At 34.4% G+C, this 24,049-nt stretch overlaps 2 protein-coding genes and 1 pseudogene across 4 annotated transcripts in view; all 3 read left to right on the top strand.

Moving 5' to 3' along the window:
- LOC134279700 (multidrug resistance-associated protein 1-like) overlaps positions 1-24,049 on the top strand; it is a 333,553-nt gene that overhangs the window by 211,913 nt on the left and 97,591 nt on the right. For all 3 annotated transcript variants that reach the window (XM_062762127.1, XM_062762126.1, XM_062762125.1), the window contains 2 exons: positions 9,804-9,873; positions 15,587-15,713. In XM_062762127.1, coding sequence (XP_062618111.1) covers positions 9,804-9,873; positions 15,587-15,713 — 197 coding nt within the window. The remainder of the gene's footprint in view (positions 1-9,803; positions 9,874-15,586; positions 15,714-24,049) is intronic.
- On the top strand, positions 1,989-6,666 carry LOC134279701 (uncharacterized). Its single transcript, XM_062762128.1, has 2 exons — positions 1,989-2,737; positions 5,097-6,666. Exons 1-2 carry the CDS (start codon positions 2,230-2,232, stop codon positions 5,186-5,188), a joined length of 600 nt encoding a protein of 199 aa, XP_062618112.1. The 5' UTR covers positions 1,989-2,229; the 3' UTR covers positions 5,189-6,666.
- The window catches only part of LOC134279699 (uncharacterized), a 1,597-nt pseudogene continuing 515 nt past the window's right edge, over positions 22,968-24,049 (top strand).

Below are 24,049 nucleotides of genomic sequence, written 5' to 3'. Positions count from 1 at the left end.
TATTATTATTATTATTATTATTTTTTTCAAATTTTTGTGCAGGCGATTTCTCGAAAACTGTTCAGTTTTCAATGAAACTTTCAAATTATGCGTCATTATATGAAGTTGTGGCATGACAAGGAAAATTTGGAATACTAACTTTTCTGATGTTTGCTTTAAGATATTAACTGGAGACTTATTAGAATGATGCACTTCTAGATTTGCGGAATCACCTTTTTGTGCGTCGTTACTACTTCCGGTTGCTATCGGAATGTCCGTATTTTCTAACTAATTTTTGGAATGCTAATAGAAACCTTTCTTTTAATGCTTAGTGTATCATTTGTTTGAATATTGATAAATCCTAACTCTAGATATTAACAATAGTGGTGTCGTCATTTCAAATTCAGTTTACGGTTTTGCTTGAATGAAAGTAAAATAGGATAAATGAAATGTAAAGGAATACTTGGATTCTCGCGTTGTTGTTACGTTATTGTGTCAAACTATGGTTTAATCCTTGTTATATTCTATAATTGGTTTTGGCTGGTTCTCAAAGTAGAAAAAGAAAAGACTAAATGTGCAAATAAGTATCTTTTGTTTCGGAAAATGTTTAAGTATTTTTTAAGAAACAATATGGATGTACATAGTAAGTAATAAACGTAACAAGACTTGTCATATTCAACTACTAGAAAAGAATAAAAAATAAGAAAATCATTTTTCAAAATATCGTTGAATGGAGTTCATATTAACATTCTTGTCTCAAAGATCTGATTTAAATTATTGAACATAAATGTTATCTGATTCCCTGACTTTCAATAGTGGGTAAAAAAAAAAAGGTAAAAAGTTTACCAGATTCACTATTTAGTATTATTTATCACGATATGTGTGTAAATATGCAAATATACTTTCTTAACCTTGTGGAACGTTATTTCCATCGAAGCTTCGCACCAAATGGAACATATTAGATTTTAAATCATAGTTAATAGTTTTCAAGAAACAATATGGATGTACATAGTTATGTTTTGCTCATGCAGACTTGTGTCATATTCAACTAATAGAAAAGAAAAAAAAATACATTTTTCAAAATATCGTTGAATGGAGTTCATATTAACATTTTTCATAAATGTTATCTGATTCACTGTAGTTGATTTTATCAATATGTTCTTAGTGGTGATGAACAGGAAATTTAAAAAAAAAAAGGTAAAAAGTTTACCAGATTCACTGATTTAGTATTATTTATCTATATACGATATGGAATTTGTAAATATGCTAAATATACTTTCCTAACCTTGAAATTTAAGCTATAAGAACGTTCTTGTTTCATTTCCATCGAAGCTATCGCACCTATTTAATGGAACATTCCAAAGAAAAAGCGCGAAGATTTACTCGTGGTGTTTGACACATAATTATGAATAGTGACCTGCCTTTCATTATTCGAAAACAAATGTACTGTTGAAGAAGTATATACAAGTACATTTAGACCTTTGGCTCTTATAGAGTAATAGTAAGCGGTTTGGATTTTCATGCTAACGACCCGGGTTCAATGCCCTTTGTTTTCATAACAAGTTTTATCAATTTTTTCAGCTCAATTTTGCGGGTTTTTTTCAGAATCGGACGGAAGACCTCTCGTTGCTCGCAACGAGTTTCTTTTCTAGTTGATATAATTATTTCAATGGTGGATGTATTTCAATAAAGGTTACTAACTATGTTTGCTTTTGAAATGCACTCTCAACCACTATTGATATAATTATTTCAATAGTGGTCGTTATTTCAATAGTGGTTGCAACAATGCTCTTTTTTTTACTTATTGATTATGTTATAATCAAAGTTTATTATCAAAATAACAAGTTATCACACTTTGCATCGCTTTCCTTGTTGTACCTCCATACTTTCCCTTGGGGTACCTCTATACACAAGTCACGTGGCTTAGTTGACCAATCATATCAGTTGTCAGTCATTCTATAAGCGTCTATCAAAAGTACAGTTGTGTTTTCATTTTTACAGTTCAATAACTTTATTACCTATCTTTATTTGTGATTACTATGGATTTACTATGACTTCTCGAACTGTGTAAAGTGATATCTTAATGGTTTGAAGTGTATTTCTTTGGAATATAACTTATGTGATTGTTTACATTCTGACTCGGTAACTGTGATTACTCACGAAGTAACCTAATATACTTACTACACGGGTTAATTATCGAGGACAATTTATGTTTCATATCTCGTATGTACTGTGTTTATTTATTTCACTATGCCTAGAAATATAAGAAGAAAAAGATCGAGATTGGCAACAGAAGAACCACAAGTTGACCAACCAATGTCGGAGTCTGAACCCGAAACTGACACAGTGTTAGCTTCCAATATGTTGCGGAACTTAGACAGAAACAATCCTTTGAATTGGACTATTGCCGAACTACGTGAGAAGTTAAATGGTTTGGGGATTGCCGCTCCTAAGGGTTTGTCCGCGACTTTGTTAAGACAATTATACAACGAAAACAAACGAGACCACGTGATTGACAGACCGCGGGAAATAGACTTGGGCGGAAATGACGTAAATGAAAACAACAATGGCGGCCAACAGGCATTGTTTTCCTCGTTACAGATGATGGCGAAGTCTTGTACGGCTTTACAAAATACTGTAACATCGTTACTTCAAAAAGACAAAGAGAAAGAAGAAGACAACCCATTACAGAAATTTACCGCGTTACAGAATACAGTCACTGAGTCACCTACAACAAGTGGAGCCACAGGATATTCAGGTGCTCAATCATTTTCTTCGTCGCATCACAATAATATGGGTGTCTCTTCAAAAGAAGTTGGCCATGTTGATTTGGTTTCGACAGATCTACGTAAGAACATTCTAAGAGGAGATGATGTCAATCTGTGTGCGCTATTAATTCCTTCTTTTGAGATTCAAACGGAGAAAAAAGAGGACAAGCCGGATAAACGTTTGAGTAGAAATTTGTCTATCAGGGAATTTGTTACGGCATTTTACCGTTACAAACGAATCATGTGTGCCGGGCCAACAGCATACCCCTGGAGACAAAATGAACTTGATGGATATTTAGCTCACATCATAGAAGTAAACAACATTTGGCCCACCAAGTTCTTCAAATATCACAAGTTATTTTCTGCTAAATGTGCGATTACCTTGAAACAGAGAAACATTTTGATTGACTGGTCAAAGGGAGACGATGAATTACTGAAAAGAATAGTTGCAGGGGCAGAAGTTAATTCTTGTGACAGTTCTTTGCAGTTCTACTATACTCATGCGTCACTTCCATGTGTTTTAAAACTTTAGAATGTCGAAAGCAAAAGTACAGATGATGTAAAGCATTTTTAAAGATTTGTTCTATATATTTCTAAAAAAACCAGCGAAGAGACAAGTACGATCGCCAAATTTTATACCATGAGGGCATGCCGATTTGCAATAACTTTAATTACACAAGATGTGCCTTACCTTATTGCAGAAGGGCTTCATGCATGTCTCCTAAACATGGAAGAAGCAAATGCTCAGAATTAAATGCAGAGAAAACAAAATCGAATGTCAAATCAAAGAAATCACCGAGTGAACCTAAATGAACTAGACAAAGAAATTGAGACCAATATGAAGGTAACAACTCCCATAAATGTTGAGAGATTACAAATGGAACTAGCCAATCATCCAGACAAAAACTTTGTTAAATACTTAATAGACGGACTAAGTAATGGTTTTGACATATTTATGGGATATGATGTTAACATTGATTAATCTATTGAACACAGGAACCTTAAAACAGCAAGAAAGGACCCACATACAGTAGAACAATTGATTGATGCTGAAGTTAAAAAGGGATTTTTAGTGGGTCCAATAGACATTTTGCCATTTTCAAAATACAGAGTGAGTCCGATATGAATTGCAACAGGAAAATACTCGGGAAAGAAAAGATTAATTTTCGATCTTTCCTCACCACATGAGAACAGTGAAATAGACAGTATAAATGATTTAATAGAAAAAGACAAGTGTTCACTAAGATATGTCAAAGTGGACCATGCTATTAAAAAGATTCAAGAATTCGGAAGAAATACTATTTTATGCAAAACAGACATAAGTGATGCCTTCAAGCTTATACCCGTGGATCCAACGTTATGGTATTTATTACATGTATGTATTAAAAGGACAAACCAACATTACTACTTTGTACGTTTACCATTTGGAAGTCGCAGTTCTCCAAGGATTTTTGACTGTTTATCACAAGTTATATGTTGGTAGCCAAAAACAACTATGGCATTGACAATATGTTTCATCTATTAGATGCTTTTCTCTCTATTGATAAATCGGATATGATTGGAGAAAGAACATTGGCTTTGCTTTGTACTCTATTCAAGCGTTTAAATATTCCTCTGTCTATAAAGAAAATAGAAGGACCTACCCAATGCTTGGAGTATTTAGGCATTATATTGGATACCAATAAAATGGAAGCAAGACTGCCTTTAGAAAAAGTGTAAATTCATCAAAGACTTTTTGAACTGTCGATCTGTGCCGAAAAGACAATCATTGCAGTTGCTTGGTCATTTTAACTTTGCAGCTAGAGTAATTTTACCAGGACGGCCTTTCACCTCGCATCTAATTGCCTTATCAACCACTGTAGATAACTTAAATTTCTACATAAAATTTGATAAAGAAAGTAGAGAAGGTCTAGGTATGTGGCTCGAATTCTTGGAGAAGTGAAATGGTTTTCCGTTTTTTATGAGAAAACACTAACAGGTAATGCAGATTTTCAACTGTATACAGATGCCTTCTCTACCATAGGATATGGAGGATATTTTCAGGGACATTGGTTTGCTGAATGCTGGCCACAAGAATAGTGTATGAAACAACCTATCTCCATGGCATTTAGAGAGTTGCATCCGATAGTAGTTGCTGCTTTGCTATGGGGACAACGCAGGAGAAAACGAATTCTCTTTCATTGTGATAACTCTGCAGTGGTAATCAAAAAACGTCGCTCATCAGACTTACCAATTTCAAATTTGATGAGAACCCTGTCTTATTGTGCTGCGAAAAGCAATTTTGATATTTATAGTGAACATGTACCGGGTAAATCAAATGTCATAGCTGATTCTTTATCTCGATTACAGATTCAGCGTTTCAGACAAGCTGCACCTCTGGAGACCAGACACCGACACCATGTCCGGACATATCGCAAGTAATGTGGAGCTTCAACAAGTAGTGACAGAATTGATGGACAAATCTATCTCGGTGAACACCAGGACTGTTTATCAGCAAGGTTTTCAAGTGTATAAACAATTTTTAGCTATGTACAATGTTAGTTTTGATCATAGTTTCCCACCTATATCACAGGAACGTCTTGTGTATTTTGTAGCCTATTGTCAGCATACGTTGTCTTTAAAATACACCACTATTAAGTTGTATTTAAGTGTTATTAGATTTACATATTTAGAGAAAGGCATACCAAATCCTTTTCAGTCAAATTGTCAATCGATGGCGCGTTTGAAGTTGATTTTGAATGCCATAAGAAAAACTGAATCAAATTCGAAACAATTAACTAGACTCCCAATAACTGTTGATATTTTGCAAAAAAATTGTTCAACATTGAGAAAAGATGTTTTTGATGTCTACACAAACATTTTACTCGAAGCTATGTATACTGTTGCTTTTTTTGGTTTTTTCCGTTGTGGCGAGTTAACAATTCGAACCAACTTTGACCCTACTTGTCATTTAACTTGTCAAGATGTACAAATTCAAGAAAAAATCGTGAAAATATTTTTGAAAACATCAAAAGCAGATAGGTTTCATAGAGGCACAAATATTGTTTTGTATTCAAATGACTCAGACGTTTGTCCAGTTAAAGCAATTTGCAAGTACATGCAATTTCGAAAATATTCCAAGGCTTTAAAAGATGAACCATTTTTTGTAACAAATGTTGATATTCCAGTCAATTGAACCTTTTTCATTGAATGTTTAAAGCAAGTTTTAGACAGAGTAGGTGTGGATTCTACAAAATACAAAGGACATTCTTTTCGGATAGGGGCAGCCACTTCGGCAGCATGCGCTAGGATGGAAGATCATCTAATCAAATCATTAGGTAGATGGTCTTCAGATTGTTACACTAGATACATTCAAACCCCTCAGTTAGTACTTAGAGATGCTCAGCATAGCATGTTAAATAGTCAGAAATAATTTCATTATTAGTATCAAGATAGCAGTTTGTATTACTGTAACTTGTCATTAAGACGATTTCTATTATCATGTTTAAGTGCATGACTTAAAAGGTCAATTTTTACGTGAACCAATTGCAACATTTTACTACAACATAAATGTTTATATTTATTTTCCCATACTTGGGCTCATGCAGCTGTCTTGTCATCTGTGACAGATTCCAATCCATCTGCATTTTTGGCTTACACAATGGTTATACCATTAATTTTTTCCCAAGCATGGAATTTTTTTTTTAATTGAGCCATGCTTTATTGGTTATGGAATACTCATTGAACTAGTTTTATTTACATACGAGCATATACTTTTAATGTTAGAATTACTCTGATTTCTCAGGTGCTAGTGTTCATGTTCATATAGGCAACATTTGCCCTCAGCCTGCATCTTACTCAGGTAACCAACCTGCTACATACTTCTCATCATGTGCTAATGAACATGGCGACACATAGACAAGCCTACTTGTCCTCAGCCTGCATTTATATTCATTTCACGGAGTAATGCGAAGCTTTCAATATTGTTGTTATCCTGACGTATTCCATTTCCATCTAAAGTACTTTGTATATTTATTCTTGGTTTGTAGCATGAGCCCTAAAGGCAAACATAGTATTGAATAAATTCAGTTATAATTCAACTTCGTATCCTGTTATTTTTGAGAATAAACTGTTTTCTGTGACACAAAGAGAGCTTGCAATCTATGGTATGTATGTAACTTCTACAACACAACCTCTCTTGATTAACTGGGATATTTCTGATGAGACAAATTCAGCTTTAATTTCTGCAGATTTGTAATTTTGAAAAATCGTAGACTGTGGAAAGGATCGAAATTTGAGGGTTATTCAAAAAGTTTGTGGTCGTCAATCTTTGAAATTTAAAATAAGCATGTCAATATAAACATAAAATTGTTTGTTTGGGCCATAATAAATAAATTTGCTAGATTCTCATCCGAATTTTTTTAAAAATTGAAGTGGGGGGGTGGCTTTTATTTTATATTTTTTATTTTTTCAATTTTCCAGATTTTTTATTGACCTGGTCAATCGGTGTAATTTTATCTACAATACCCAAATAAAAGTCATAGTTAAGGTTCAATTATCTCTTACTTCACATCATCACCAATCTTTTTCAACCAATGACCTTTGTTTAAAATATATGTGCATGTATTACAGCATTTACCATCTTTTCAGCTGTCAAAATCATGTCGACTTTCACGGGATTTAAAAACGAAAGTAGAATGGTAGATGAATAATACCAACCCCGATCAGAGTTAAGACGAAGAAAACAGAAATTTAAAAAATCGAGGCGGGGGTATAGAATCTAGGAATATTTTTATTATGGCCTTGATTGATGTGTGAAGTTTCATTCTATTCGATTTAACAGAAATCAATTTAATTCATTTTAATATCAACAAGTTTTGTACCCAGGGAGCACACTTAATGGCAATGTAACATCACAACATAGCGTCAAGAATTTCTAAAAAAATGTTTTGACCCCGGGAAGAGCCAACTGAGCATGAGATCCCACTGCTCAGGGATCGACACTAACTTTAAAACCATAGTTGTCAGCAGGGCTAGCCATTTCTAATTTCTACTAGCCCTATTCATGTATTACTTGTCCAACAGCCGAAGGCTGGTGGCCGAGTCGCGAAGCGACGAGGGGGTAGGTGCGGGAGGGGGTTTCCCCCTCCTGCTGGTGGGGGTACGGGGGGCCTCCTTCAGGAAATTTTGAAAATAGAGATGCAAAATCCTGCATTCTGGCTGTATTTTGGGTAAACATTATATGTCACTCTATGATTGTACCTAAGACATTTTTCTATTCAAAAAATTCAATATTTATAATCATTTAGGGTATTTCGATTTACCCTTTAAGTTTACATTTTGACTTACAAAAATAATAATTATGATGATAAAACATGTTTGAAAATAAATTTAACAATTATCAGGTATGTTGTGTGTAAATTATAATTATTTTCTTGCTCTTAGTGAGTAATTGTTAAAATTTACTGTAGCCCTGCAGGGCTAGTTTGAAGACATATTTGGTAGCCCGACCTCGTTATTCAGTTGTCCCGGGCCAGCGGGCTAGCGTTAGTGTCGAACCCTTCTGCTGCTGCTGATGGTGTTTTCTGTGTACCGTAAGGCTGAAATCTCTTGTTTTGCTTCTGATGTCTGAGGGCCCTATTTTTGGCACTGCGAATCTTCTTTGCATCATCAGAGTTGTCTGAAATTTCATTACACTGGTATTTGTTTACGGTTTTCCAACCCATGGGAGACGTTTGTCAGCAATGTGTGTATGCTTTTGACACGTTTTCAATATTTTACTTAAGTTAGAAATAATTTTTAATGATTCAGAATCCTTTAAATCAAAGGCTCTTGACTCCAGCTTCTCTAAACCCTCTAGTACTGTAGAAGTACTTTTTACCGCGTGGTATTAATTTACGCTATGTACGTGGTTACAAATTTTCCGCGGAAATTTGTCAAAGTGTATTTAATATAATTGCATGGCATATAGTGACAGTCTAAGAAATCTGCGTAATTTTCAACCTGCGGATTAAATAGAAATTGAGATTCTGCGGAATTATGAGCCCGTGGAAAAAAGTATGTCTCAGTAATTTGGCATTAAATTCAAACTGAATTCGGTTGCCTTCAGACTTTATGTTATGTAGTTATTTTCCTTGAGTTTCTTTGAAATAGATTAGGACTGTTCTACTTTTAACTGCTCCGAGAAAGTTTTGAATTGAGACTGTATTTCTCCAGTGAAGAGTTTAACAATGTCCGAGATTTCCAATGAAGAAGTCCCTCCTGTTCTGCCTTTAGGCAATTGGTCTGTGTTTTTAAGTCAGTATATCACCCAAATCACCCATATTACATGGAAATAGAGAGTGAAAAAAAGTGTTAACTGCACTGAAAGAGCCCTCAAATGGCTAAAGAACTTTTGTCTCTAATGGTGGTCAGTTAAAACCCCTGTGATGAATATTTAACCTGACAAGGTGACCAGTATTACAGCCAATAGATTGCAGAATGATATAAATAAACATGAACACATGTTATTTGAACCATTGAAAAATACATTTTTAGGTCACCTGAGCTGAAAGTTCAAGTGAGCTTTTTTGATCACATTTTGTGTCTGTAGTCCGTCTGTCTGTCTGTTGTCAACTTTAACCTTCTCCATAACTTTTGAACCATGAGAGATAGAGACTTCATATTTGGTATACATACTCCACTAATTAATTAAACTCTTTCAAATGACACCAACATCAATGACCTTATGACCTTGACTGTGACCTATATGCTAAAAATAGATTTTTCGAACTTTCACCATAACTTTTAAACCATAAGGAGACAGAAATTTCATATTTGGTATGCATACTCCACTAATTAAGTTCTTTCAAATGATACCAAGGTAAATGTACTTTTGACCTTGACCTTTATGCTAAAAATAGCTTTTTTGAGCTTTGTTGCTGCATGGCGCATAGTGTTTCACAAACACATTTTGTTTATTCTTGTAGTTAGCAATTTATTGCACAGATTTAATATATGAATAATAAAGACATTAATAATTCAAAATAATTCATAATAATTATGTATATGGCACAATGTAATGTTTTGTAATTTCAGAAGATGCTGTTGTGATTGAAAATGGTACATTTGCTTGGGAGAAAATCTCAGGAACAGTTACTCTAAAGAAGTGAGTTTTAGATACCAGATTGAAAAATTATTACATATACAACATTATTCAGTGAACATGGCATTTAATGAATAGCAATTGCTCTACTAGCATATTCCATGATGCGCATCATGTAATATGCCAGCAGAGCAATTGCTATTCATAATGCCATGTTCACTGAATAATCATTTTTTATTACTTATATTTGCATTGGGTACGATCGCACCATTTTTTTGCTCACCTGAGCTGAAAGCTCAAGTGAGCTTTTCTGATCACATTTTGTCTGTAGTCCGTCTGTCCGTCCGTCTGTCTGTAAACTTTTCACATTTTCGACTTCTTCTCAAAAACCAATGGGCCAATTTTAACGAAACCTGCCACAAAGCATCCTTGGGTAAAGGGGATTCAAGTTTGTTCAAATGAAGGGCCAAGCCCCCTTCCAAGGGGAGATAATTATGAATTAATGAAAAATTAATGGTATCTTATAAAAATCTTCTTCTCCAGAACCACTGGGCCAGAAAAGATGAAACTCATATGGAAGCATCCTCAGGTAGTGTAAATTCAAATTTGTTCAAATCATGACCCCCGGGGGCAGGGCAGGCCACAATGGCCGACCAAAGTTTTACATAGAAATATATAGGAAAATATTTTAAAAATCTTCTTCTCAAGAATGACAAAGCCATAATTGATCATATTTATATGGAAGCATCTTCAGGTACTGTAGATTACATAGAAATATATAGGAAAATTCTTTAAAAATCTTCTTCTCAAGAATGACAAAGCCATAATTGATCATATTTATATGGAAGCATCCTCAGGTAGTGTAGATTCATGTTATTCAAATCATGACCCCAGGGGGTAGGGCGGGGCCAAAATGGCCGACCAAAGTTTTACATAGAAATATATAGGAAAATTCTTTAAAAATCTTCTTCTCAAGAATGACAAAGCCATAATTGATCATATTTATATGGAAGCATCCTCAGGTAGTGTAGATTCAAGTTTATTCAAATCATGACCCCAGGGGGTAGGGCGGGGCCACAATGGCCGACAAAAGTTTTACATAGAAATAAATAGTAAAATTCTTTAAAAACCCTTTTCTCAAGAATGACAAAGCCATAATTGATCATATTTATATGGAAGCATCCTCAGGTAGTGTAGATTCAAGTTTATTCAAATCATGACCCCAGGGGGCAGGGCGGGGCCAAAATGGCCGACCAAAATTTTACATAGAAATATATAGAAAAATTCTTTAAAAATCTTCTTCTCAAGAATGACAAAGCCATAATTGATCATATTTATATGGAAGCATCCTCAGGTAATGTAGATTCAAGTTTATTCAAATCATGACCCCCCGGGGTAGGGCGGGGCCACAATGGCCGACCAAAGTTTTACATAGAAATATAAAGGACAATTCTTTAAAAATCTTCTTTTCAAGAATGACAAAGCCATAATTCATCATATTTATATGGAAGCATCCTAATGTAGTGTAGATTCATGTTTCTTCAAATCATGACCCCCAGGGGTAGGGCGGGGCCACAATGGCCGACCAAAGTTTTACATAGAAATATATAGGAAAATTCTTTAAAAATCTTCTTCTCAAGAATAGCAAGGCCATGATTGGTCATGGGACTACTTCTTGATTTAAACTTTTCAATAATAAACCGATTTCTACTTTTTCCTAGCCACAGTGCTCAGGTGAGCGATGTGGCCCATGGGCCTCTTGTTGACAGAGTTATGCCCGGTGGACTTAGAAAAATTCCAATTATTTGCAGTTTCCTTTCATTTTCTTTTCAGAGGTTTTACATACTGAAATGAAATTTGGTATACAGATTTATCAGATGACTATCTTGGTCAAGTTCTGTTTTGGGTACTATTGCGCCATTTTTGACAGAGTCATGTCCTTTTGGACTTGGAAAAATTCCAATTTAGGATGAGGGGGGCATTAGTGTTTTACAAACATCTGTTGTTTCAAATTCGTAATTCTGACAACTTGCGCAATCTACACACGACAACAAATTATCATGTGATACATCATGTGGTACATCATGTGACTAAAAATCTAAATTAAGAACACTTCGTCATCGATGACGTGTATATACAAAAACAGGAGACTCAGAGTATGTATTTTCATTTTTAAGCGTAAACAAGTCGCCATGTTGACCGAATACTTATGGCATTTGTCTGTATATGCATGCAGGGTTTAAACTAAATTTAAAATTTCCACTAGCCACATGGGCTCCTAAAGTTTCAAATTTGTCATCTAAATCTGTTAATCCACAATCTCTGTGATTTTTTTAATCCTTTGAATATATCACTTGGATCACCACTTAAGTAGATACTATAATTAAATATAAAATACATTTGTTTAAAATGAAAATTGAAATTCTCACTTTGTAAAATCAAATTTTGCATATTATATTTCAACAACAAGATTAAAAGTTGCACGGGGAATTACCCTTGGGCAAAGGGCGTGGTCTCAAGGTCATTTCAAAGTTAACCAAAATTTTTACTTTATAAAATCATTGATATTTTGCTTACTTTAAGACTTGGATCATCAAATCTTGTAAGTTGATGCATATTAGGACTCACATCATGTTCAGTCAAAAGTAGGTCACAGTGACCTACTTTTTATGCTTCCTGCAAACGAAGTTTTTGGGGTGTATTGGAATCACCTTGTCCAACTGTCTAGCTGTCCGTCTGTCTGTGCAAACATGTCCGGTCCATATTATTCTTACGGAGGAACATTAGAATCTACTACTCCACACAAAGATTGCCCATGACCTAAGGGTGTGTCATGACCTAGACCCAAGGTCATTTGAGGAAGTTCAAGGTCACTGGAAGAAAAACTTCATAATATTTGTCCGGTCCATATCTTTCTTATGGATAAACCTGGTAGGTTCTAATTTCACACAAAGATTGCACATGAAATAAGGGTGTGTCTTGACCTTGACCCAAGGTAATTTGGGAAAGTTCAAAGTCACCGGAAGAAAAATTTCATAATTCGTGTCTGGTCCATATCTTTCTTATGGATAAACTTGGTAGGTTTTAATTTCACACATAGATTGCTTATAACCTAAGGGTGTGTCATGATCTTGACCCAAGGTCATTTGGGGAAGTTCAAGGTCACTAGAAGAAAAATTTCATAATTTGTGTCTGGTCCATATCTTTCTTATGGATAAATTTGGTAGGTTTTCATTTCACACAAAGATTTCTCCTGACCTAAGGGTGTGTAATGACTTGAACCAAGGTCATTGGGGAAGTTCAAGGTCACTAGAAGAAAAATTTCATAATTCGTGTCCGGTCCATATCTTTCCTATGGATAAACTTGGTAGAATTTAATTTCACACAAAGATTGCTCATAACCTAAGGGTATTTCATGATCTTGACCCAAGGTCATTTGGGGAAGTTCGAGGTCACTGGAAGAAAAATTTCATAATTTGTGTCCGGTCCATATCTTTCTTATGGATAAATTTGGTAGGTTTTCATTTCACACAAAGATTCCTCTTGACCTTAGGGTGTTAAGATAATCATTAAATGACAAAAATAATTATCAGGGACCTATATACAGTGGACCTTCAGATATTTGGACGCCAGATATCTCGATGCTTCAGTATCCGGACGACTTTTCATGGGAACAGAATTTTTAATGTTATTTTGTCTTGTTTAGCTGGTAACTCAGATATCCGGACTCTTCCAATATCTGGACAAATTGACTAGGAACCATAGCGTCCGGATAAATGAGGCTCCACTGTACTATATAGTTCCCTTTAATTAATTATATACTCGTTTGACGTATACGAGAGTGTTAACATTTAAAATTGAAATGAATTGAAATGAATTATTTAAAATCAAAATAAATTTAGTTTGTTTATATTTTATTATAAAAATTAGCTTTATTTAACCCAATATCTGGCTGATTTGATACGTACGCACTATGATTATGCAAGCATGTGGCAAAGGAATGTGCAAACATCTATAAATAACATCCTCCTATGGCGGCTTGAATACCGGGGTATGCAGCTAAAATTAACTTTTAATTAACTCTCTTAAAAAAGCTTTCCAACATAATTAAACTATCAGCGGGTTATAAATATATAAATTTACCATGTTCAACAAGTTTACATTCTTACAATAATTACCAAGTTTTAAATATAGCGGTTAACAACAAAAAATTGCCTGTGTCTGTTGGTAAAACTACAGTATATCTGAATAATGTGTTAGTTCACAATGGATCGATTATAATTTACATGTATCTATTGTTTTGATAAAAAGCCGTGAAATTACTCTCGTCGCTTACCGGTTTTTTGTTTTGATAATAAGACGTGATTTGAGAAAAAGACGGTTTTGAAAGTAAGCCCCCACTTTCTTACCAAAACTTAAAATAAGCTGCGGTCTATTTTCAAGGTTTTAGGGTATTTATGTATCTGGGGTACTAATTAGCTCTGAATCGTCAAACTTTGTTAGTTGATGCATCTTGGGCTTTCAGAGAATATCTTTCAAAAAGTAGGTCACAGTGACCTACTTTGGACATTTTATAGCTACATTTTAGTATCTAGGGTACTAATTAGCTTAGAACTGTGAAACTTTGTTAGCATATGCATCTTGGGTTTTAAGGAGATTGTAGACCAGAAAGTAGGTCACAATGACCTACTTTTGAATATCTCAGGTACTTATTAGCTTCATTAATCTTTGTCAATTAATGCATCTTGAGTCCTCAGAAAATTTCAATCAAAAAGTAGGTCTCCGTGACCTACTTAAGGTATTTTATAATTATTTTGAAATATCTTCAGTCTTTACTTGGCTAAAAATCATTAAAAATTTGCCAGTTGATGCATCTTGGGATACTTAGAGTTAGAGGCTTCAAATAGCAGTGATAGATTGTACAATTTATCAGAAGAATGATTCAAGGCCCTTGGGCCTCTTGTTAATTTACCACATGGGTGAACAAGTTATAAATTTTATGAGCCCACACCAAACTTTACTCTCGGTTCCTTAACACCTCTGCTTCATGCTAGTTGGCTAGTGTCAGAAGCCGACACCATTTTCTTTCATGAAGAAGAAATAAATTTTAAACCAGAAATAGATAATTCTGGAATGTACTTTATTAGATCGAAAAATGAAAAAATTATAATCAATCATCGGAATCAGTAGCATTTTTCACTGACAATTGATGTTTTCTGATTATTGGTACAACACTAATATTAACTATTCATAGGTATCGTAATATATGGTTGATTCATGTTTGTTCAAATCATAACTTCCTTGGGATAGGATGGGGCCACAGTTGATGATTAAAGGTATTCATAGTAATATAAAGGAATAAAAAAAAAAAAATCTTATCAAGAACAGCAAAAGTTATGATTGGTCATATTTAAATGGAAGCATCCTCAGATCCTGTAGATTTAGATTTGTTAAAATCATGACCCCGAGGGGTATGGTAGGACCATACCTAAAGTTCAAACTTGTAGGGAAAAAGTCACAGTCAAAGAAATATCTAAGTATCTATAGTTAGTATAGTTCAATTATGTTCAAGTCATAAAAACTTTTTAAAACTGAACTGATTTTTGCTGTAATCACAGTGATCAGGTGAGTGATGTGACCTATTGGCTTCTTGTTATATGCCCCCTTCTAGTCAATTCTTAGGGACAACCCTGTTTTTTTTTATCATTTTCAGGGAACATTGTATCATACTCAGTTGATGACTTAACACCTTTGGTCATTTTTTTTTTTTTTACAGAATCAATATTAATATACCAGAAAGAGCCTTAGTAGCAGTTGTTGGACCAGTTGGTAGTGGGAAGTCTTCCATTTTATCAGCAATATTAGGGGACATAGAAAAAATTCAGGGGACAGTAACTGTCAAGGTTAGTAATTTTTAGGTCACCTGAGTCACTCAGGTTCATCAGCATTTGTCATTCGTTAAATGTTTTCAGCTTCTTCTCTGAAACAGATTACTGTAAAATCACATATTTTTGTGAGGTCAAATTTTCGTGGTTTGAGTAAAAACTCTTGGTTCATGAGGATTTGAATTTGTGAATATAGAATTTTTGAGTAGTTATGTATGTAACGTTTTACATTTGGTCGGTGGGCATGAATTTGTGGGTCTCTTCATAAATTGAAAACAGCGAAAATTTAACACCCACAAAAAATTTGTGATTTCACAGTAATCAATTTTAACAAAGTCAGACTCTTGTCAGGAAATCAATATTAAAGATTAACATAAATATTATTTATATATTCAGCAAAATTTGTAATTATACCCAATATGTTTACAATGTGGTGGTCTAAGTTATTGCAACTGGTAGAATAGTCAATGGTGACAAGAGACTCCAGGGAGACTTATTGTAATTAGTGACAAGTAGCATATACCCAAGTTTGAATGTACTGAATTGTAGCACTAAGCAAATGGCAAAAACATATCTTACACAATAGGCAAGTGTCTATTGTATTTATGGATACCTGAATAAGTTAACCTCCTTATTAAAGACAAGACATAACATTCAGTAGAGGAATAGAAGAGGTCATTTATTTACTAAAATAAATGACAGAATAATCAAACAAGATGTATGTATATGTACATACAAATAAGACAAAGCAAAACATAATATGACAAAATAACCAAACAAAATTATACGTTTTTAAGTAAACAACAAATAATACAAAGCAAAACATATGAAACATAGATCACAAACGATTATGCAATATTTATAAAAAATGTGATGTACATGCAAATCTTACATAGTATACTGAATATGATTGAAAAGATGGGGCAAATCCGTGGCCAAATATACTGAAAATATGATTTCATAAAGATGTTGAAAAATGTAGGAGGTGGGCAGGGCGGTGGTTACTTATTTGTTAGGGTAATTTCTACATGATAAAAATGGTGACTGACGCTAGAAAAACTGCATGCGCAGGCTACACATACGACTGTTCTATTTAAAGAAAAGTAGACAAATACAAAATAGTAAAGATCAGTACCCATAAATGTTTTATTATCATAAACCTGTTTTATGGATACCTGAATAACTTAACCTCCTTATTAAAGACAAGACATAACATTCAGTAGAGGAATAGAAGAGGTCATTTATGTATAACAAAAGAAAATACAGTTTAAGAACAATTTATTAATAAACATTCCATATTGGACATTGGGGACTGACAAGGTTTACAGTTAAACAAAAAACTTTCAGCTAAATAAGCACTGAAAGCATATGCACGCCAAACCGGGGTGAGAAAAATTTACCGTTTGAATATGACATATATTGCAAAAAACATGAAAAGACACACTCTGCAATGAGTGTTAACATAATCACAGTATAAAAAATGGTATTCCCCTCAAGAAAGCATGGGGGAAGATTGGTGAAAATTTAATTTTAATATGAATTTGAATCAAGAATGCCAATTCAAAAATAATGGGATATCATGCGTAAGCATGATGAAGTGTCATACGTCAGCATGACTAGGCCGTTCGAAGCGTAAGCTTTGAGGTATGATGGGATATCATGCGTAAAACATGATGGAGTGTCATACGTCAGCATGACTAGGACACCAAGCGTAAGCTTGGAATTCGAAAGTAACGGGATACCATGCGTAAGCATGATGGAGTGTCATATGTCAGCATGACTAGGACACCAAGCGTAAGCTTGGAATTTGAAAATAACGGGATACCATCCGTAAGCATGATGGAGTGTCATACGTCAGTATGACTAGGAGACCAATCTTAATCTTAAGCTAAGGAATATTTAGCGTAAGCATAATCAAATGTCATACGTCAGCATGACGGGGAGAAAAGTGTAAGTTCGAGGCTTGATAAGGAAAACTTCATAGCATGATAAAATGTCATACGTCAGCATGATTAGAAAAATTGAAACCGAAGCTTTGAATCTTTATGATTCAGAAGTATTATGTACATTTAAGCTAGGAAAATATTCTAAATAACTGGAATAAAGGTTAAACATAACTAGGAGTCTTATTGTTCACAGAAAAATAAGAGGTTTTATATTAAGTACAAAGAAGTTAAAGGGCAATAACTTATATAAGAGGTCATCAGATCCTTTCGCATTTATACAGTGAAGTCAGGGCTAAAGACCCTTAACACATTAGTGAAGGTTTGGTGTCTCTACGGTCTACAGTTTCGAAGTAGTAGCGATAACAAGGTTTTTCGCACAAAGGGCAATAACTTTTAATAGTGTCAATCTTAAGGGATACAAATTAAATCTTTAAAATAGTTTTAAGAGTACATATTAATGATGCTAAGACAGTTTGTATATGTTAAAAGACACAAAAGATATAAAAAGAGCTTAATTTCTCAATTTTGGAATGACCTTGACCTATGACCTTTACATGAATCTTAAGATAAAGGGTCAATGAATCTTATGCAGTTGGTCCCATGTCTCTACATCTTCTTGTTTTGAAAATTTTTAATTATTTGTAAAATTCAAAGACTTTCAGGGGCAATAACTCATTGAAGGGGTCACCGAATACTTTCGCAATGAATAGATTCCAGAATCCCCTCAAGAAGTCAAAGACATTGGTGAAGGTTTCATTCTTCTATGGGTTACGGTTTCGGAGAAATAGCGATAACAAGCATTTCTTGCGAAAGGGGCAATAACTTCGAAAGCGGTCATAGTTCATACGCGTTGGGTCAAATTTGTTCCTAACATTTAATGACCTTTACGTTGAACAAAAAGTCTTTTCGATAAATGTCGAAACAAAAAATCAGCGGAAGGAAAAAAAGAATAATAGGGAAGAAGAATAATAAGAAACAGAAGAAAATCAATAGGTCTTTCCACAGAAAGGTGGAAAGACCTAATAATAACACTTCATAAATAGGATAAAAGCAAATTTATATACAAACTATAAACAACAAGCTTATTACAATTTTGGAAAAATAATAAATCCTCATTGGCAATTTTTTCAAGGTGAGTGGCGGGGTGGATGGTGGTATTTCACAAGATAACAATGGCTACTGACGCTGTAATATAAACTGAAGGCGAGGCTGTTTAAAAATAACAGAATACAAAATGAGGTACCAAAAGGGAAACTAAACATTTCTCTCAGCATGCTGATGTTACAGTATAATTATATATAAACAAAGATTATTAACATAATCAACAATTTATTTACTAAAATAAATGACAGAATAATCAAAGAAGAAATATGTATATGTACATACAAATTAGACAAAGCAAAACATAATATGACAAAATAACTAGCAGAAAATTCCTGAGATGTCCTAAGAAATCCTAAGATAATCTTAAGATTTATTCCTTGGATATCTTGAAAAAATCCTAGGATTATTCCTAAGATATCCTGAGATGTTTTTAGAACAGGAATTCCTGGGATTTCCTTGGACAGTCCCAATAAAGGGGTTCTAGAAAAAGCTCGGGAATCAATACACCAAGACTTCCCAGGATATCCCAACACTTAAAATGTCCTAGCAAATCAGGAATTCCTAGGATATCCTAGCCTCCTAGGACATCTTTTTTAAAAAATCATACATAGAAACAAAGCAGAATTATAAGATCTTTGGAAAAAAAAAATTAATAAATGTATGCATTATAAAAATTCACGGCCACACAGAAAAAAAATACATAAAATAATTTCTTTAAAATGCTCATGGTATCTGATACAACCAATACTTTACAAATTTACTGGTGTAACATTATAGTGCAGTTATGATTCAACATCATGATATACACACAAGGGGGAAAACAGATTTTCTTATTTTCAAACTATGTTCATACATTCTGAAGCAGCTCTCATAGAATATTTATGATATACAATGACAAATATTAATAACAATTTAAAAATATTTAAATCAACAACCTAGGGGAGGGGGTAGGGGGTGAGGGTTCTTCACTTCTGAAGAATTCTGTACTATAAAAGTTTCAGATACCAAACAGAAACAATTCATAACAAAAAAAACCCCCAAAAACAAGATGTGTTTGTGAAACGCTATGCACCTGGTGGCAACAAAGTTTGAAAATAAAATTAGCATATAAGTCAAAGTCACAAGATCATTGACCTTGGTGTAATTGAAAGAACTTAATTAATGGAGTATGGATACCAAATACATGTATAAAATCTCTACCTCTTATGGGTCAAAAGTTCAAAATTCAAAAAGGCTATATTTTTAGCATAGAGGTCAAAGTCAAGGTCATACAGTCATTGACCTTGGTGCCATTTGAAAAACAACCCTTTGACTGCTATGCGCAACTATAGCCACTCTGTATTTACCAGGCCTCCACTGCTGAGTGCAACTTTTGTTGTTTTTCATACCTGAGTAGCTTTGGGGAATTTCCATTCACTTGGATTGTGTATGATGACTGAATAAATTTCTGATTGGTTACTTTATTCGTTAGGAAGGTTTCTAGAGTTATTAGAGTAATATAATGAAAAATACAGAGGTTGAATGTTTACAAAAAAATCGATTGAAAGTAAAATGGCGAGTGTAAACTGGAGTGATGACAAGGAAGTATTACAGTTTTTTAACGACGATAGTGACGAAGAAGAGTTTGAAGGCTTTGAAGTAGGAGATGTGCAAGTAGGAAATAGAAATGTACTTGCACAAGTACCTGGGGGACTTTGTACCCAACAATGACCGGGATTTACCCATAGATGTTGAAGAAGGTTGGTCACGGGATGACGCCACGCCGATGAATGCACCCTTCATTGGAGAAGAGAATTAAGTTAAACGTGAATGTGGATGATTTTCAGCCATTAACTTTTCTAAAATGTTTGTCGATGATGATTTTATAAATTTATTGGTCGAACAAACAAATTTGTATGACCAAAGACGAGTAGAAGCCGAAAATGTTAGCCAGTACAGTCGGCTCAAACAAAGGCATCCCGTCAACATGGCGGAGATGAAAGTTTTTCTGAGCTTGGTAATTTGCATGGGACTAGTGCTAAAGAATGACGTTCACGACTACTGAGCAACAGATGATGTTCAGTACACTCCATTCTTCCGAGAACAAATGTCCAGGGATCGTTTTTTACTCATTTTGAGTAACTTTCACATCACAGACAATGAACTTCAGGTACCCAGAGGACAGGTGGGCTTTGATCCGTTGTTCAAGGTGAGGCTGTTTGTAAACCAAGTTTTGGATCAGGGATGTGATTTTTCCGCGGAAACGCAGATTTCCACAAATTTGAAAGTCAATATGATCATTTTTGAGATCAATGCAAATCCAATGAGAAAATGTGTGTGTGGAGGGGGGGGGGTGTAAATCTTTCAAGATCGTCATTTTTAGACGGGGTCACGTGACCCCGTCTTTTAGTTTACTCTGAGAGGCCTAAAAATAGAAAACGGAAGCCGTGGTGATAACACATGAATTAAATCTACGCATACGAAAGAGTGCAGAAATTGTTTCGATCAAAACATCAACATTTTGTATCAAACTGAAGAAATTGATATGAACCTTTGTCTAACTCAACTAATAAAGTATTTTGATAATTAAAAACTGAAAATATTAACTGGAAATAACACTAGTAGACAAAGTACTATCCTGCGTATTATTATGACTGTGTACGCATCATCCATTGTTTACTTCCGGAAAAATTATTAGTTCGTACCTGATGAATTTCGGAGCAGTTCAGAAAGGTTTCCAGACTGAGCAATTATTAAAATTTCTACTTCAAATCAAATTAAATGAAAAATGTGAATGTATATTATTCATAGTTTTGTTTTTAGTGTCTTAATGAAAAAATAAAGTTGTTATTAAAACTCGTAAAAAAAAAAATCACATTTGTGAAATCTAGCATGAAGATTATTTTGACCCCGTCTTTCAGTACTGTCTCAGTACTTTGATGATTGATAGTGATAATTATCAGTATAGTAAAAAATGTTGATGATGTATTAAATAAATACCAACAGCAAAAAATGAACATGTTATATCATTTTTCTAGTGTGTGAACGTATTGGGATCTAGTTTTACGAAAGTCAGGTGTAGATAACTTTAAAACGTTTTCCAAGAAGTCAATTATTGGTAGGTTTAAAGCGCATTATTGAATTAGACTGGATGAATGATGGAGAGCATGGACAGAAGTGGAGATGTGTCCAGTATTAACAAAGATGTTTAAAACAAATTTCGATGGGACTGGTTGGACTTATGTGTACAAGTTAAATGCAGTAATGGAAATTTCATAGGAGAGCAAATATCGGAATGGATTATAAAGATGATAGAGAGTCACATGAAATGAAATTCCCCGGGAGAGGCAAAATGTACATTGTGTACTGAAATCCTATCATACGGCTTGAAGGGAAAGAGTGCCTTGCTTGAACATTGTAACTCGGAGAGTCACATGAAATATACAAGGAGTGTTATAACGAACTTCACGCTTCCAGGAGTTCAAAATTTATCGAAATCTTCAGACAGCAAACCACTACCTCAAGCTATTCCCTTACCAGATAGAGTGGCCAATGCAGAGGTTAGTAAATGAGAGACATGCTTCTTTAGGATAAGGGGGCTGCCCAATCTCTCTGTATATTTTGAATAGTAGTTTACATGACATTGCAAGTGTTTAGATGCCAGTGATAACTTGTTAAAATGCCTAACCAAAAGCTCTTGGTTCTCATTGCAGGAAACCAGGCTATGGTGTTGGGGACACTAACTGAGCAATCGCTTCCCATGACCATAGCTCCTCCTTATCAACTTAACTAAACTTAACTAAAGAACTCGCAAAAGATAGGAAAGCTTTGCAAAATCTAAGCATGGATAGGACTAGTGCATTGTACAAGATGACCCATGGTTTGTTTTGTTTGTTTTGTTTTGAACATATTTTATTGTATAATTTATACAATGGGATTGGTAACAAGTTCTTGCAACTTAAAAAACCTCTCCCATGGTTTAGCTAAGACTATCCGTGAACAGACCTTGGAAACACTACGTACCAGTCCATTTTCATTTAATATCGATGAAGCTACATCAAACAACAACAAGCATGTATTAGCAGTTTTGGTGAGTTACTTCCTTGAATCTGAGGGACGCATAGTCTTGGAACACTTAACTTCAATTGAATTTGTTACTGTGGATACATCATCTTTGTTGGAGGCATTAGATGAAATTTTTAACTCCAATGGTATTCCATGGGTTAATGTTGTTTCTATTCTCATGGATTCATGTGCAGTAATGAGAGGTTCCAAAAATGGATTGGAGAAAAAAATCAGAGAGCCAAGAGCCCCAGGTCTTTTAGACATAGATGGTGACATTTGTCACCACTTGCATAATGCAAGCAAAAAGTTGTGTGCTCCATTTGATTACTGGGTGGAGTCCCTCTTTACAGATCTCCACACAGACTATCGCAGGTCTGTAGACTTGAGAGAAAAACTTGCTGAGGTCTGTGAAATTCTAGGGATAAAGTTTACAACACCAGAGAAATTTGTGAGTCATAGATGGATGACTTGTTATGATATTGCTGCTGGAACACAATGGCTCTGGGATGCATATTATGTCTTCTATTTTGGATTTCTGAAGTTGGAAGATAGAAAAATTTACCGCTTATTATTAGAAAGATTTTAAATGACAGGAAAGTAAGTGAACCTGCAAAAGCAAAACTAGATAGTATCCACAACTACCTGAAGAAAAAGTCCATGACAAGCGATGGAAAGATGAGAAAAACAAGGATTTTTGAAAAGGTAATTTTATTTTCCGTTGAAAAGATATAGTGGCATGGAAATTAATATGTATCATAATGTTTGATTGTAATATATAGTTACAAAATGTGCTTTTGAAGGTGTTGTTCCAAGAAAAGAGAACTCTCCTGGTGTTGCATTTCAACACTTCTGTTTTCCCAATATTAAAGAAGTATGTTATGATGTTCCAAACAAAACAGCCCATGGTCCATCAGCTTTATGACAAACAGCTGGAATTATTCAAGGTTTTCATAATGTACTTCCTGAAACCAGAAGCTTTTACAAGAAGATCTGGAAAGCAGATGAAAGCTGTTGAGATTGAGTTTTTGGGTGGAAAAACAAGAAAGTTGATCTCATCAATGCCAAAGAAAGACTCTATCACTGAAAATTTTTTGGAAAAAGTGGTATCTGGCTATAAATGCTGGGGCATATATCTACAGAACAAATTACCACTGGACAATAAAGTACTTAGGAGTTTGAGTGTATTAGACCCAGATGCAAGGCAACATAGCTCTTTCCTAAAAGCTCTGAAAACTCTTGGAGGTATAATTCCAGCTAGAC

Source organism: Saccostrea cucullata, unplaced genomic scaffold, assembly GCF_032062105.1.
Source record: "Saccostrea cucullata isolate Sc308-1 unplaced genomic scaffold, CSIRO_AGI_Scuc_v1 ctg515, whole genome shotgun sequence".
Lineage (NCBI taxonomy): Eukaryota > Metazoa > Mollusca > Bivalvia > Ostreida > Ostreidae > Saccostrea > Saccostrea cuccullata.
Note: the sequence above shows the minus strand (reverse complement) of the source record. Positions and strands in the feature narration are given on the sequence as shown.